At 62.5% G+C, this 13,610-nt stretch overlaps 1 protein-coding gene across 2 annotated transcripts; it reads left to right on the top strand.

Moving 5' to 3' along the window:
* The first annotated feature begins 2,985 nt into the window (after positions 1-2,985).
* TNS4 (tensin 4) lies at positions 2,986-13,231 on the top strand. Of its 2 annotated transcripts, XM_031600675.2 has the most exons (13): positions 2,986-3,104; positions 5,655-6,163; positions 8,686-9,070; positions 9,264-9,628; positions 10,131-10,217; positions 10,300-10,404; positions 10,484-10,576; positions 10,693-10,770; positions 10,903-10,974; positions 11,720-11,888; positions 12,115-12,183; positions 12,262-12,288; positions 12,626-13,231. In XM_031600675.2, the coding sequence occupies exons 2-13, from the start codon at positions 5,755-5,757 to the stop codon at positions 12,753-12,755; spliced, it is 1,989 nt and encodes a 662-aa protein (XP_031456535.2). In that variant the 5' UTR covers positions 2,986-3,104; positions 5,655-5,754; the 3' UTR covers positions 12,756-13,231. The 2 variants fall into 2 exon arrangements, with proteins under 2 accessions (XP_031456535.2, XP_031456536.2); XM_031600676.2 differs by having other exon boundaries at positions 10,693-10,974.
* Positions 13,232-13,610: the final 379 nt, after the last annotated feature.

Below are 13,610 nucleotides of genomic sequence, written 5' to 3'. Positions count from 1 at the left end.
GAACGGCCTCAGCGTGACAAATGTCAGCAGCTGTGAGTCGGCTCCCAGGCAGACGCACGGAACCACTGGGGGCTCATTGGAACGTGAGCCATGCAGGAGCCCACCCTGTGTCGTTGTGGATGGAGCACCTCTGGCAATCCCTGCTCGGCAATGTGTGCCCAGGCTGCAGTGTGTCCCATGGGGTGATGCCATGTGGGGATGGACCCCGCAGTGCATCTCAGCTCTCCCACCCTCGGCGCAGCCCCGCAGCCCCTGAGCAGTGTGTGGTTCCCACTGTCTCCCCATCCCTGACCGCTCCATCCCAATAAGGCATGCAATAATCAGCCCATTCTTCTTCTGTCCCTCAGCTGCTGCACCCATCTGGAGGCCCTCCATACACACTGGCTCTACCTTTCCCCTTCCTGTGCCGTCACTTTTGTTCCTGCTCCCCCCAGCTATTATCAATAAAAGCTGTAATTAGTGCTGCTCCCTGTGCCCGGAATCCTCTTCCCATCCCTGTTGCTGTAGGGCTCACAGGTTTTCCGTTGAGCAAATATGGATACAGTTCACTTCAGTTGCCAATCCCTATCAGCTGCTGGCGTGGGGCACTGCAGTGTGTGCAAACAATGCTGAGATAGAGAAGAAAAGCAAGTGTGGAGAGCAATTGTTCTCGCTGGCTTCACCTTGATAACAAAGACGCCAGCTCCAAGACAAAGGCTGTTCACGGTTCCTTGCCCTGGGGCTGCAGAGGTGTCATTTCTTGAAAAGGGAAAATTGATGGTGTGGGCTTCAAATGGAGCTCTGCAGGATGGCCGCTGCTCCGGCAGGGCGGGGGGGGGGGCTGCATTTAATTCCCTTCTTCCACCCAACATGAGAGCTCAGACACGTCTCCCCCCAGAGAAGAAAACTTTGCCATCATAATTTAGCTGGAGGCTGTCACCAGCTGTACCCAGAGCTCAGGCCTTCCTGCAGCACTGCCTGCAGAAACGAGAGGTTTCTGTAGCACACGTCTGCACGTGCAGCTGCTCCAGGAGCACAGAGTGCATCCAGGGCACAGGACAGAGTTCTGCTCCCGCCCTCCCCAGGCCCATCCATGGGTGTCCCCGGTGCTCCCAGGCGCGGCGGAGGCTGGAGCTGCAAAAATCTGCCTCTGAGGTGCGAAAAACAAAAAGTCCTTTATTCCATAAAAGGCGGCTGAGGAGCCCCAACCCGGGGATCCGCGGGGCTGCGTCAGCGCTCTGCGTAACGCGCGGCGGTGTTCCAAGTGAGCTGACTCACCTGCTGCTGGCAAAGGAAGCGGTGACGGCACAGATGTGGGGCTGCTGGGGGGCACCGAGGGCCGCCTGCACCAGGCTGGGGTCCTCACCATCACCAGCATCACCCAGCATTGCTGTGCGTATTTCATTTTCACGAATCAGCATTTCAGTGCTCGGTGCCTTTTCTGTTTTGCAGCCCTGGGGAGCAGTGGGGGCTCTTCTGCTGCAGCCTGCCCTGCCGTGGGGCTCAGTGCTGCTGTGCACCTCCAAGGGGGGACAGAGGATGTGGGACGGGACTGCAGGCACTGGGCACAGACTGCAGCAGGACGCCCTGCCCGGGGCACTTCTTCTCCACCTTTTCATCACATTTGCACACGTGAATTCCAGGGAAGTGTTCCCAAGTCTTATTCATATCCTTTGAAAGGCCCTTTGCTGTCTCAGCTCACAGGTATCTGCATGTTTACTTTGTTCAAATTCCACAAAGATGTAACCATGCACTTACAAACCCTCCACGATCCCAATTGCGCAGCTATCTGCTCTCACTGCTGAAACAAACTGGGATTTTTTGCAGCCTGCCTCAGTTGGGGAGGTCAATCCATGCATCCCTCACTGCTTAAACCCAAAACATCAGAGCGAGTTCACCTCAACCTGGTAATGAGAGTAATTAGGGTAAAAGCCTAATCAGGCTGTAACAGCTGTGGAGCACGGAGGGTGTTTGGTCTTTGGAGGTCTGTGTGCTCTGCCCACCCCGTTATTCTGTACTGCAAGCAGAGTGCAGGGCAGGGATTGCAGCTTGGCTGAGCTGCAGGAGCAGCAGGAGGGACGCCAAGGGAAAACGCTTGGGCTGCTTTCCTGAGGGTCCCAACAGCTCTGGGAGGAGTCTGCAGCACAACAGCCATCCTCTATAGCAACTGTCCCCCAGAAGAGCCCGGAGCGCTGCGCACAAAGGGAACGTGAATGGCGCTGCGTTGTGAATGGCGCTGCGGGCAGCCTTAAAGGAATGAAGGATTGCGATCTGCCTCTGGAAGCGCCCCCAGCAGCAACAATCCCACTCCCAGCCGGGAGGAACTGCTTCACCCGGGGACACGGATGGGATCAGCACGGAGCTTTTGGGCGCTGCTGGGCCTCGGGGAGCTCAGCTGCCCTGCAGGTGCTGCTGCTGTGCGGGGGGCGGCGCGGCAGGAAGGGCTGCGAGCTGCAATGTTTGCCCAGGGATGTAACGGCAGGAAAAAAACAATACATAAAACGTCGGGAAGGTCGTAAAGGGAGTTCGAGGAATTAAAAGGAGGGGGATTTTATACGATGTGCTTCCTGATAAACCGGGCGTTTCAAACGGTCCCTCTGCGGCGTGGCGGCGAGCTGAAAGCATTCCTGGGCAGCAGAGCGGGAGGTTTCCTGGAGGAAGGGCATTTCAGGCGCGGGGTGTTCATGCGGCTCCGTGCACACTGACAGCGGGACAACCCCGGGGCAAAACGGGCGGCGCTGCGGAGAGTCGCTGAGGGATTATTTGTCATCACCATCCCCACTGAGCGCTGGGTGCTGTACGGATACGTGTTTGTCTTAACTCTGCACAGCACCCCGGTCTGAGCGCTGGGGACACAGCCCGGCAGCTCCTGGGGTCACACGAGGCGATGCCCCGCATGCTGCAGGACGAGCAGCGCCCGGCCCCGCACGCGGCCCCGCACGCAGCCCCGCCCCGCCCGCGGTGCCAGAGGGCAGCGGAGCGCAGCTCCCCTCCCGTTCTCTCCCCTCCCCTCCCCTCCCCTCCCCTCCCGCAGCACACCTGGCCCGGTGGGAGGGAGCGGCCCTATATCCCGGGCGCTCGGGGAGGGGCTGTGTCGGATCAGGGGCTGAGCGGCTGCAGTGCAGGTACCGTGCGGAGCCGCCTTCGGGGCACATCTCGGCGCTCTCTGTGCTTTTATTTCAGTTCTTTCGGCTTTCCCTGCTGGCGTTGGTTGTGGTTGCGTTGTTTCTTTCTTCCATCCCTTCCCTCCCTCCTGCTCAGCACGGTGCCGTTTGCTGCCCGTGCGGTGCTCGTGGGGTGGGGGAACGCAATCGCTGTGCGTTGGGGCCGCGCAGCTCCTCGGCCGGGGGGTCCCAGCAGCGTCTCAGTGCTGCTGTGATGCTGCTGCCCGGCGATCCGGGCAGCGTTTGTGTGGGAGCTGTGCGAGTTGCTGCAGACTGCAACCCCCCCATCAGGCAGCGGGTGTGAGGAGGGCGGTGCTGTGATATGGGGAGGGGGGGTGAGGAGGTCCTCATCCCGTCCTGGGGTCCTGTCCCACATGGGGACATCGGTGCTGTCCCTATAGGATGTGTGGTGGGACTGTAGGCATAGTGGTGTGCTTAAACCTCTGCCGGGTCCCCTGCAGCAGCTCCTTCCCTGCCCCTTCCCTTAGCACCCCCAAATTGTGGGGGAATGGCCCCCAGCGCTGCAGCTTTTGGTGAAATAAGGCTGTGTAACACAGCCTGCTAGGGAAACCTGCCTTCAGGCTGCAGGAATCTGGGCAGCAGGAGGAATCCGGGCTGCAGCTCCAGAGAAGGTCTCATGTTCCCGTAACTCATCCCAAGCATTCCTGGGATTAGCCAACACCATCTATTTCTGGACAGAGCTCCTCTGGAGGTGCGGCCCTGCTGTGAGCCCCGCCGGAGGGAGACAGAGGATCCCGGAGGGGAGGAGAGGGTCCTCAGAGGGAAGGGAGGAGCAACTGGAGCAGTGATTCCACTCTGCAACCACTCCACCTCCCAGAAACGCGTGATGCTGTTTGCTGCTGAGCTTCCAATGGCTCTCACTGGGGTGCACTGCCCCTCCTTGGGCTCTCGCTGCCCCTGGTCCCAGTCACCCCTGCAGCTGCAGGGCTGTGCAGCTCCGTGTCTGCAGCCAAGCACTCTGACCGTGGCAGCTGTGTTGCTCAGCTCAGCAGCACGCCCTGCTCATTGGAGCAATCACCAAGCAGCACCACGGTCATTAAGCTGGGTGTGCTGAGCTCTGTAGGTCAGACTGTCTCAAGGCTCTTCCTTGTTGACAGCGTCCCAGGCTCGTATTTTGGGGACAACCACCCCAGCTCGTCAGCTGCCAGGCCTGCGTTGGTCCTGGCTCTGTGTCCCAGCTCAGCTGTCTGTCCCAAGGAATCACATCAGGACGTTCAGGAGGACTCCGTCCCACACACGTGGGGCTCCATGTGGCTGCTGCACTGCGGTGCCCACAGGCCATGCTCTGCCCACGTGCGGGCGTTTATCGCTTCCATTTCCTCCAGCCTTGTTCCTCCCCGGTGCTTCCGTGCACCCAGAGCGGTGCTGGGCCACGTTCCGGAGCCCTGTACAGTGCTGTGGGCAGCTCTTGCAGACCCGGGGTCTGGGGTGAGCCCGTCATGGGAGGGCAGGAGCTGGTTGCAGCATCCGGCAGGGGGGAAACGAGAGGCTCAGTCGGGCTGTGCGCTCCTGGAAGCGCCGCCGGCTCGTGCGTGCTGCACGTTACTTCTGTCCCCGCTGAAATTAAATCCAGCCGCGCCGTGCGGGCGCTGACTGAGCCAGGCAGCTCCGCTCCCCGCGGGGGAATCCAATTTTTGCTCGGCTGGGCTCGTGGTTCTGACCTGGGATGACTCTTCCTTTCTATTGAACAAACGCTCCCTCCGGCCAGCGCTGCTGGGCGGGTGGGGGTGGGGACGGGGGTCCGCTCAGCGCGCACTGCTGGGGCAGAGGAGCCCTCAGGTGCCGCCGGGCATCGCTCCGCACCGCGGCCGCAATGAGTCACTGCTGCCAGACGCGACGGAACGGAGCGCGGCCCCCGCCCACGGGGCACCGTGTCTGCTCCCTAATCCTCTGACTCCACTGTTAATCAGCCGGAGATAGGCCAGCTAATTAGTCAGGCGTTCGGGCCTGGTGCGAGAGAGGGCAAATATTTTGGGAGCTGCATTGCGGTGTTTGCATTACGCGCTGCTCTGCAGGATGTGGGGCAGCCCTGAGCTCCTGGCCGTGACGTCCTCCGGGTCCCCCCAGCGGCGCGGCGCTGCCCGGGAGCTGAGCTGTCCTGAGCTCTGGGATGCTGCACCTCAGCTGCTCTGATGGGACAGGACGGTTTTCCTCATCCTGAGGAGCACGAGTGAGGTTCCCCATTGCGTTTGCTGGCAGCCACTGTTGCTGTCTGTGCCTGGTGCAGCCGCTGGGAGCAGGGAATCCCCCCACCCAGGGGCCACTACTGCATTTCACTCCTTACAAGAAAATGAGCACTAATGCATCTTCTCAGGCTGCCAAATCCTGGGATGCACAGTGACTGTCCCTGCCCTCACCCGGCCATGCAGTGGAGGTGGTGCAGAGCAGGACAGGCCCTTTCCTGCATCGCTTTGTGCTCCTGCTCATAGTTTCTGCTGCAGCCCCTGCCTGCAGCAGCCTCGTGTAACACTGCTCTCCTGCATTCCTCAGATTCCTCTTCTGCTGGAGCTGTGGGCCAAGGAGGAGCCCCGGCTCCGTGGGGCCGACGTGGGAGCAGCAGGAAGAGGAGGAGGAGGGTCGGTGCTCAGCCATGTCGCAGGTCATCCACAGCCACGTGCTGCGCGTGGGGCAGAGTGTGTGCGTCCCGTCCCAGGAGGGCGCCCCGCGCCTGCCCGCCCCGTGCTGCTACTACTCGACGGACGCCTGGGCTGAGCCCGGCGCTGTGCGCTGCACCGCAGCCCCGCTGCCCCCCCGGGGGCTGCAGGGAGGTCACCCCGCAGCGCAGGAGCCGTCCCTGCGGCAGGAGGACGTGGGCACAGAGCCCAGCACCCACCTCGGGTCGCCCATCTTGGACATCTCCATAGAGAACCTCAACCGGATGATCCTGGAGCTCGACCCCAGCTTTCAGCCGCTCTCCTGCCAGCCGAGGAAGGACGCGGCCGTGCCTGCTGCCCGGGGGGGCGCTGCTGGCACCCCACAGCACGACGTGGAGGCAGCAGGTGGGCGGGGGCTGAGGGCTCCCACCTCGGGCTGAGGATGAGGATGGTGTGGGTGCAGCGATGTCCTCGGTGGGACCTGTGTCACATCGGTGTGTGATGGGAAGGAGGAGGGGCTGGGTGCCCACTCACCCCCAGAATGTCACGCCTCCCATACTCAGTGGGACCCCAGAGCAACCAAGGAGAGCAGCTTTTAATCCAGGCTCATATTTACTCGCCTATGTTTGGAGAAGGAATTTCCCATGAGGAATGGGATGTGTCACTCAGAAAGCTCCTGGCCCACACTGCTGCCAGCAGTGAGTGCAGATGGGCAGTGACACACTTGACCCCACAGAGCCCCATTCCTGTAGGAGGGCAGTGGGGCCCTTTGTGGGTCACACTTCACCCACAGAACATTGGAACTTGGAGCCAAATCTCCAAAGCCCTGGGCTAAGGTGCTGCTCATTGCACAGCCACCCCTTGTTGATGTTCCCCAGCGTTTGGCCAGGGAAGTTCTATTTTCAGGGCTGCATGCTCCTCCAGCAGCATACCCCATACCTGCAGCACAGAGCAGCACACACAGCCCGCTCCTGCTCACACACTGGGGTGCTGCACGCCAGCAGTTCTGCAGTGCATCATCCCCCCCAGGTGCTGTGCTGCTCCCAACCCCAGGGCTCTGCTGACATCTGTGCAGTGCTGGGGACCCTGTGCTGCAAGGTGGCTGTGATGCAGTGCAGGGAGGTGCACTGAGAGCAGCCAGGCTGCACAGTGCCCAGCTGCAGCCTTAGGCACCAAAATGCCATGGAAATCTGCTTGCAGTCCCCCTTCCAGAGATAACATCCCACCCTTCAGGCCTAAGGGTGTGGGGAGACCAGTTCTCCCTGGTTCCTTTTGGGAACTCCTGTGTGTGCTGTGGGGTTGGGAGAGGATGAGGGGTTCGTGCTGAGCCCCAGCTGGGCAGCAAGGAGCTGGGAATGGGCGCGCAGGGTGCGGCATGTGGGCACAGCACGGGGCTGGGGCGTTCCCCATGCGGCTGCGCCTCGTGCTGCACTAATGGGAGGGGTGGCCTTGCAGATAAGGGCTGTGGCAAAGTGCACGTTGGGCCCTTTTCTCCTCGTGCTGCTACTTTGGGCAGTGAGGTGGGCAGCAGTGCCCGCCCATGGCCCCCAGCAGGCAGCGTGCTGCTGGATTGGGAAAGCTGGCACTGTATGTGGGACCAAGCAGCTGGCAGTCCGACCCTGTGCTTGGTGGGAAAAGCCTTGCTTTGGCTTCCATTTTGTCTTAGCAGCTCTTTTTCTGTGTAGGCTTCGTTGCTGCAGTGTGGGCAGCACCCATCCCTCGGGCTCCATCTCCTCCCCAGCAGACACGCAGCCCCGCACCGACCCTGCGGCACTTTCCAAACCATTTACACACCCTCCTTTCTGCCCGAGGTGCCACTCAGCTCCTGCAAACCAGACAGGGCTGGCAAGAGGCTGCCTGCACCCGGAGGCACGTGGGAGGGCTTTGCTCTTCTCTGATGGGAAACAGTGTGGGTTTTGATCCTCTACGTGGCAGGAGAGTTTCCATCGCGCAGCGGCAGTGGAAGCGCCTGGGAGCAGGGCTGGGTTGCTGCTGGTGCTGGCAGGGAGCAGCCCTTCAGCCCACCCCGTGCTCCTGCTGCCGCTCCTTGGTGCTGAGCAGCATGCCAAGAGCCCGAGCAAATATTTGAGGTTTAACCACACCTGATAAGCAGGAGCCTCAGTGGGAGGCACAGGGCTTCGCCAGCCCGGAGCATGAAGGCGTTTCAGTTGTTGTTTCTTCAAAGGAGGATATTTTTCTTTTTGAGGGACACGCTGACAAGCAGTGCCCAGCCAGCAGTGTTTGCGTGCTGATGCTCCGAGCAGCCCCACGCTCCCACTGCCCACACCAGGAGTGCAGCCACGCTGCACGACGGCTCTCCTGCCTGCAGAGCACGGCTCAGAAGGGCTGAGCGCGGTGCAGGAGCTGAGGACAAAGCTGGGCATGTTCAGAGCGAGGCGCCTGGAGCGGGGGGTGAATGCAGCCCCAACCCACTGCCTGCTGCTGCAGGCTCTGCTGGCTCAGCCCGGAGTGCCGGCGTGTTCGGGGATGCAGAAGGAAACGTGGGTGGAAATCCACCGGCTGTGGTGTGCAGCCCCTCCCGGGGGGGTCGTGCCGTGGTGTTCGTGAGCCCTGCAGCTCAGGTGGCTGCTCCGTGCTGCGTGCCCAACTGCAAAAACAGAGCAAGCAAAGAGGCTGTGAGGTGCAGCCCCACCCCACTGGGAAGCATCAGAGTGAGGGGGGACCATGTGGGCCAGACCCCCCCGGCCTGACGTCACGTTGGATGATTTTCCCTTGAGTCAGACACAAACACAGCAGCTGCCGCGGGGAGCACCCATGGCAGGTCCTGGCAGGCAGCGTGCGGTGCTGGCGTGGGGGGGTCTGGCAGATGTGGCTGCATGTAACCCTCCTAGAGCCAGCACTGGGGGTTGGGGTTGGGATTACCCAACAGTGCTGGATTGTAACGGCCCTTCTCCTTCTGCCTCCAGACATTAAGTACATCGAGATGACACCGACCAGAGCCAAGTGCACCGAGGTGCTGCAGGGCTCCCCCAGCCCTTTCTCCAGGTCTCCCCAGAGCAGCGGCTTCCTGCCCCACCCAGCAGCACCCCGAGGGCACTGCACCAACGGCAGCGTGGTGTTCTCCAGCCCTGCACAGCCCGACAGCCCCCACTTGGCCCCCCCGGGCTGCTCCGTGTCCAACAGCATCGCCGTGCCCCTTCCCCGCGCCGGGCAGAGCATCTCCCCCCGCACGTCGCCAGGTGCCGACCAGCTGCTGAAACCCATGCAGGCTGTGAGGGCGCAGCAGAGGGGCAGCGAGGCGTCCCTGCTCTCCATGAGCCCCGGCTCTGACACCAGTTACATCTTTGGGAGGTGAGCACAGCCCTGCGCCCCGCCTCAGGCTGGCGGTGGGGGTGCATGGGGTACCCTGGTGCCATTGTCCCAGCCCTTATCCATTAGGGTGGGAGCGACGGCAGTGGTGTGGGGTGGGCTGTGGGCAGGTGCGTGCATGGTGCCCCAGCCCTGCAGCCCCTCCTGACGCCTCCCTCCTTCCCTCCTCCTGCAGCAGCACCCACTCGCTCCACGCCAGCGACCCCGACGCCGCCTGCCCATCCCCCCCCGGCTTTGTGGGCAGCCCCCAGACATCATCACCTGGCACCAGGTCTTGTTCTGGAGAAGCTCTGTGCCCCCCCCGGCCCCCCGCAGCCTGCCCTGTCCCACCCAGCCTCTCCCTGAAGGGCCAGGCCAGCAGCTGTCCACCCTCCATCCTCCCCGATGTCCCGGTGCTGCTGGTCAATGGGTGCTTGGAGCCAGGCGGGATACCCCTCCCCGGCCTGAGCACAGCCCCCCCAGCCCCTGTGCAGCCCAGCCCAGGGCTCAGCAACCTGAACAACGCGCTGTCAGCACCCACGCTCACCTGCGTCCCTGACAGTAAGTGCTCTGCTATGGGGCAGCTCTTGGGGGGAAGTCCATTTATGGGGGACGGACGTGAGGAATGTGGGGTCCATGCTGGAGCTGGGGGACCTCAGGGCATCCCCATGGCATGCAACTCCTTGCTTGGGGAGGTGGGGGGGACCAGCAGTGCTCTGGAGGTGCAGATGCACTCACTGATGGCAGCTGAAAGCGAGGACCGTAGCGCTGTCGGTTCATATTGGTGTGGGGCCTGGAGCTGGGGGAGGAGGATGGGGTTCCTGTTTGCTCTGGAGGACATTAAAGGTACCGAGGTCTGTGAGGTCCCTCATTCAGGGCAGACAATGGAGCTGTTGTGCTCCAGGGAGATCAGCAGAGGCAGCTCTCCAGGCATGGGGGTTTAATTGGGATTTTCGTGGGAAAAGCAGGAGAGCTCTGCGGGTCAGCAGGACGGAGCGACCCCCGGCAGGGCCATGCTCCTCACAGAGGTTGGGGTCCCCAGCTCTGCTCACCTCCCCCGCAGGTCCCCTCCGGGCCGAGCAGCCCACCTTGAAGTTTGTGATGGACACCTCGAAGTTCTGGTTCAAGCCCACCATGAGCAGGGACCGAGGTGAGGGTGGGCGCGATGGGCAGCCCTGTGCCTGGGGTGGGGAACCCCGCTGCACTGGGCTGAGCCCCACTGTGCCCCACAGCCATCCAGCTGCTGCAGGACCAGGAGCCGGGCGCGTTCCTGGTGCGGGACAGCACGTCGTACCGCGGCTCCTTCGGGCTGGCCATGAAGGTTCCCGGCGCTCCAGGTGGGGGCCCGGCGGGCGGCACGGGGGTGTCACCGAACCCAGCCCCACAGCGCTGACAGCCCCTCCGTGTCACCCAAAGGTGATGACAGCAGCGACCTCGTCCGGCATTTCCTCATCGAGTCCTCGGCCAAAGGGGTTCACCTGCGGGGCGCCAGCGAGGAGCTGTACTTCGGTAAGGACGGAGGCGGCACGGCCGCGATGCCACCCCGCCCCCCCCACTTCGTGCCCCTCCTCCCGCACTCCCCGGGGCACCTGTGGGGCCGAGTGCTGACCTGCTCGGTGCTGCAGGGAGCCTGCCCGCCTTTGTGTACCAGCACGCCATCACCCCGCTGGCGCTGCCCTGCGCGCTGCGCATCCCTGCCCAAGGTAGGTGTGAGCGCAGTGCTCCTGCAACCCCCCCCGTGTCCCAGCCCGTGCTGCGCTGCTCCGAGCGTCAGGCGGCCACGCCAAGCAGTGAGCATGGAGCAGCCCAACCCACAGCGTCTGTGCTCCGCGCAGATCTGACGGATGGAGAGGACAGCCCCGACTGCGGCCCCGGCCCCGCGCAGTCCCCGCTGAAGAGATCCGCAGGTGAGCGCGGGAGCGGAGCTGAGCTGTGGGTGTGCTGGAAAGGCAGTTCTTGAGGTCCCGAGGCGGATGCTGACCCCAAAGTCCTCCGCTTTCACACCGGCTCCAGTTTTTAAGGCTCTCTCCCCATTGCCTTCACTCAGGGCACCGAAGGGGGGGATTCCCAGGGGAGGGATGGGGAGCAGGGGCTGTTTGGAGCTGTTGCTCCACTGAGGGCCCCAGTGGGGGTGGGTGGGGGCTGTGAGTGGGAGTGGGGCCAGGGCAGCGCTGGTGTCACAGTGCGGTCACTGCTGGAAATTCTGAACAACGAGTTGGCAAATGGAAAAGTTCAGCCTGACCAGGAACAGCACAGTCAGCCCCGAATGTCATGTCTTCAGCCAGCCCTAAGCTGTCAGCTGGCCTGGGGGGCTTCTGCTTTTCATTACTAGAAGTATGCAATAAACAGAAGTGGAAAAAAAGCCAGATCTGACATTTAGAAACCAAAAATTAAACATTTTGACTTTTAAAACAATGAGCACAAAGCATTTGAGTAAACTGGAATGCACATTCGCAAAGAATTTCCACGTCCCCCAATCTCTCATTGTCAGCAGAACTGAACCTGACCCAGCAGCACTGCTCCCATCCTGGGACTGGGGGCTGCAGGGGGGCAGTGTGATGCCCCAAGGATGCTGTAGGGACGTCTCAGGGATGCTGCAGGATGCTGTAGGGATGCGGTGGATGCTGACCCCGCTGTGTGCTGTTCCCGCAGAGTGCAATGCGCTGTACCTGGGCTCGGTGAGCACGGAGACACTGGTGGGAGCCCCGGCTGTGCAGAAGGCCACGTCCTGCACCCTGGAGTTGGACCCGCTGCCCACACCCACCCTCGTCCGCCTGAGAGCGTCGGAGCAGGGCGTCACACTGACGGACGTGCAGAGGAGGTCGGGGCTCAGGGCAGGGCAGCTCTGCTTTGCAGGGCTCCCTGCGTTCTGCAGCACAGAGCTGTGTTGCAACATCCCTGTGCTGACAGCACTGCGCGGCGCTGCGCTCAGGGCCGTGGGCGGCGGTGTTCCGGCGGTGCTGGGATGCTATGGGGCTGTGCGTTGGTCTGAGAACCCGGAACCCCCGTGGTGCCCCCCGCCCTGACGCTGTGCCCCCTCCCCACAGGGTGTTCTTCAGGCGGCACTACCCACTGACTGCCGTCCGGTTCTGCGGGATGGACCCTGAGGGCAGGAAGTGAGTGTGGGGCGCAGGGGGGCAGTGGGGCGAGAGCTGCTGTGCAGAGCTGACCCTGAAATGTTCTCCTTCCTTTAGGTGGCAGAAGTATTGCAAATCCTCCAGGTGAGAGCCCGACCCTGATGCGAACGGGGGTGGCTGAAGTGGGGATGGGTGGGGGCTCTGACCTCACTGCACAGGGGAGGTGAGGGGCTCAGCTCTGTGTCCCCAGACGGGACCCCCGCCTTAGGCCCCTGCCCCCCCCCGGGCACAGGCAACAGCGCGGCTCTTCCTCTCCTTGTTGGAGGACGCAGTGCTGCCAGAATGCTTCTCCCAGCCGCTTTCCTTCCCAGCAAACGTGACTGGGGTGCGGGCCAAGGAGGGGATGGAGCGGGATCAGTGCTGGGGCTGTTTGGAGCGGGTCCCTCTGCAGCTCAGCGCCTCTCCCTCTCCTTTTCCAAAGAATCTTCGGGTTCGTGGCCAAAAGCCAGATGGATTCGGAGAACCTGTGCCACCTGTTTGCAGAGTACGACCCTGTGCAGCCAGCAGCACTTGTCATCGACCTCATCAGCAAACTGCTGCCCGCCCCTTAGCGCCCGGCCACTGCCACACGCTGGGATAGGATGGGAATGCTGAGCCCCATCCCTGCAGCCACGGCCCTGTGCCCCCTCCCCATGGAGAGGGGGAGGTCTGGGGGCACTGTGGCAGTAGAGCAGCATCACGGTGTCTGAAGTCAGTGGGCTGCGCTGGAAGGTCCCAGTCTCCTCTGCAAGCACCAGTGGTGGCAGAGCTGCCAGCACGGCACAGCTGTGCCCAACGCCTCCGAATTCTTCTGCCCTTTCTGCAAAGCCATGCCTCACGGCACCGCGACCTCCTCACATCACCACAGGCTGAGAAATAAACGCTGACATTTTCACGACGGTGAAACATGGGGATTTGGAAGGAACTGGGACGCGTTTGGGCCGGAGCCCTGGCTGACGTCAATGGGCTCAGCCCTGCAGCACTGGGTCTGCGCAGACCCTCCTCCCCCCGCGCTGCTCTCATTTCGGACTCTGTGCCACGCGGCCCTCTGGGGGGGTCAATAAATCAGCGCATTGTTTATCTCACTGCAGTGATTTAGCAACTGAAGTGCAGCACTTTGCTGCCCGCAGTGCTCAGCCCCGTCCTGCAGCACGCTGCCCATCTGTCGGCCAGGAGCCACGAAGGAGGGCTGAGCACCATTTGAGCTGTTCTCATTGAGCAGTGCCATCCCTGCGACCCGCACTGCGTGACCCGCAGGCAGCGCTGCTGCAGCTCCTCGGGTTTATGGCAGCGCTGCCCTGAGCGCTCAGGGAGCAGAATCCAAACGCTTTGGCTCTGAGCGGCTCCGGGGGGAAGCGCTGCTGGTGCCGCCCAGCCGGCCCCCCCCCCCCCAAACAGCTCCGGTTTGCAGCGCTCGCCAGCAAAGC

This window comes from Phasianus colchicus, chromosome 26 (assembly GCF_987193195.1).
Source record: "Phasianus colchicus chromosome 26, bPhaCol1.hap1.1, whole genome shotgun sequence".
Lineage (NCBI taxonomy): Eukaryota > Metazoa > Chordata > Aves > Galliformes > Phasianidae > Phasianus > Phasianus colchicus.
Note: the sequence above shows the minus strand (reverse complement) of the source record. Positions and strands in the feature narration are given on the sequence as shown.

What these genes read in the sequence shown, in the direction of transcription:
- TNS4 (XM_031600676.2), top strand. Translation starts at nt 5,755, where the DNA reads ATGTCGCAGGTCATCCACAGCCACGTGCTGCGCGTGGGGCAGAGTGTG. An exon ending in CTGACGGACGTGCAGAGGAG is followed by an intron (nt 11,889 to 12,114) that starts GTCGGGGCTCAG and finishes CCCTCCCCACAG; the next exon opens with GGTGTTCTTCAGGCGGCACT. An exon ending in AAGTATTGCAAATCCTCCAG is followed by an intron (nt 12,289 to 12,625) that starts GTGAGAGCCCGA and finishes CCTTTTCCAAAG; the next exon opens with AATCTTCGGGTTCGTGGCCA.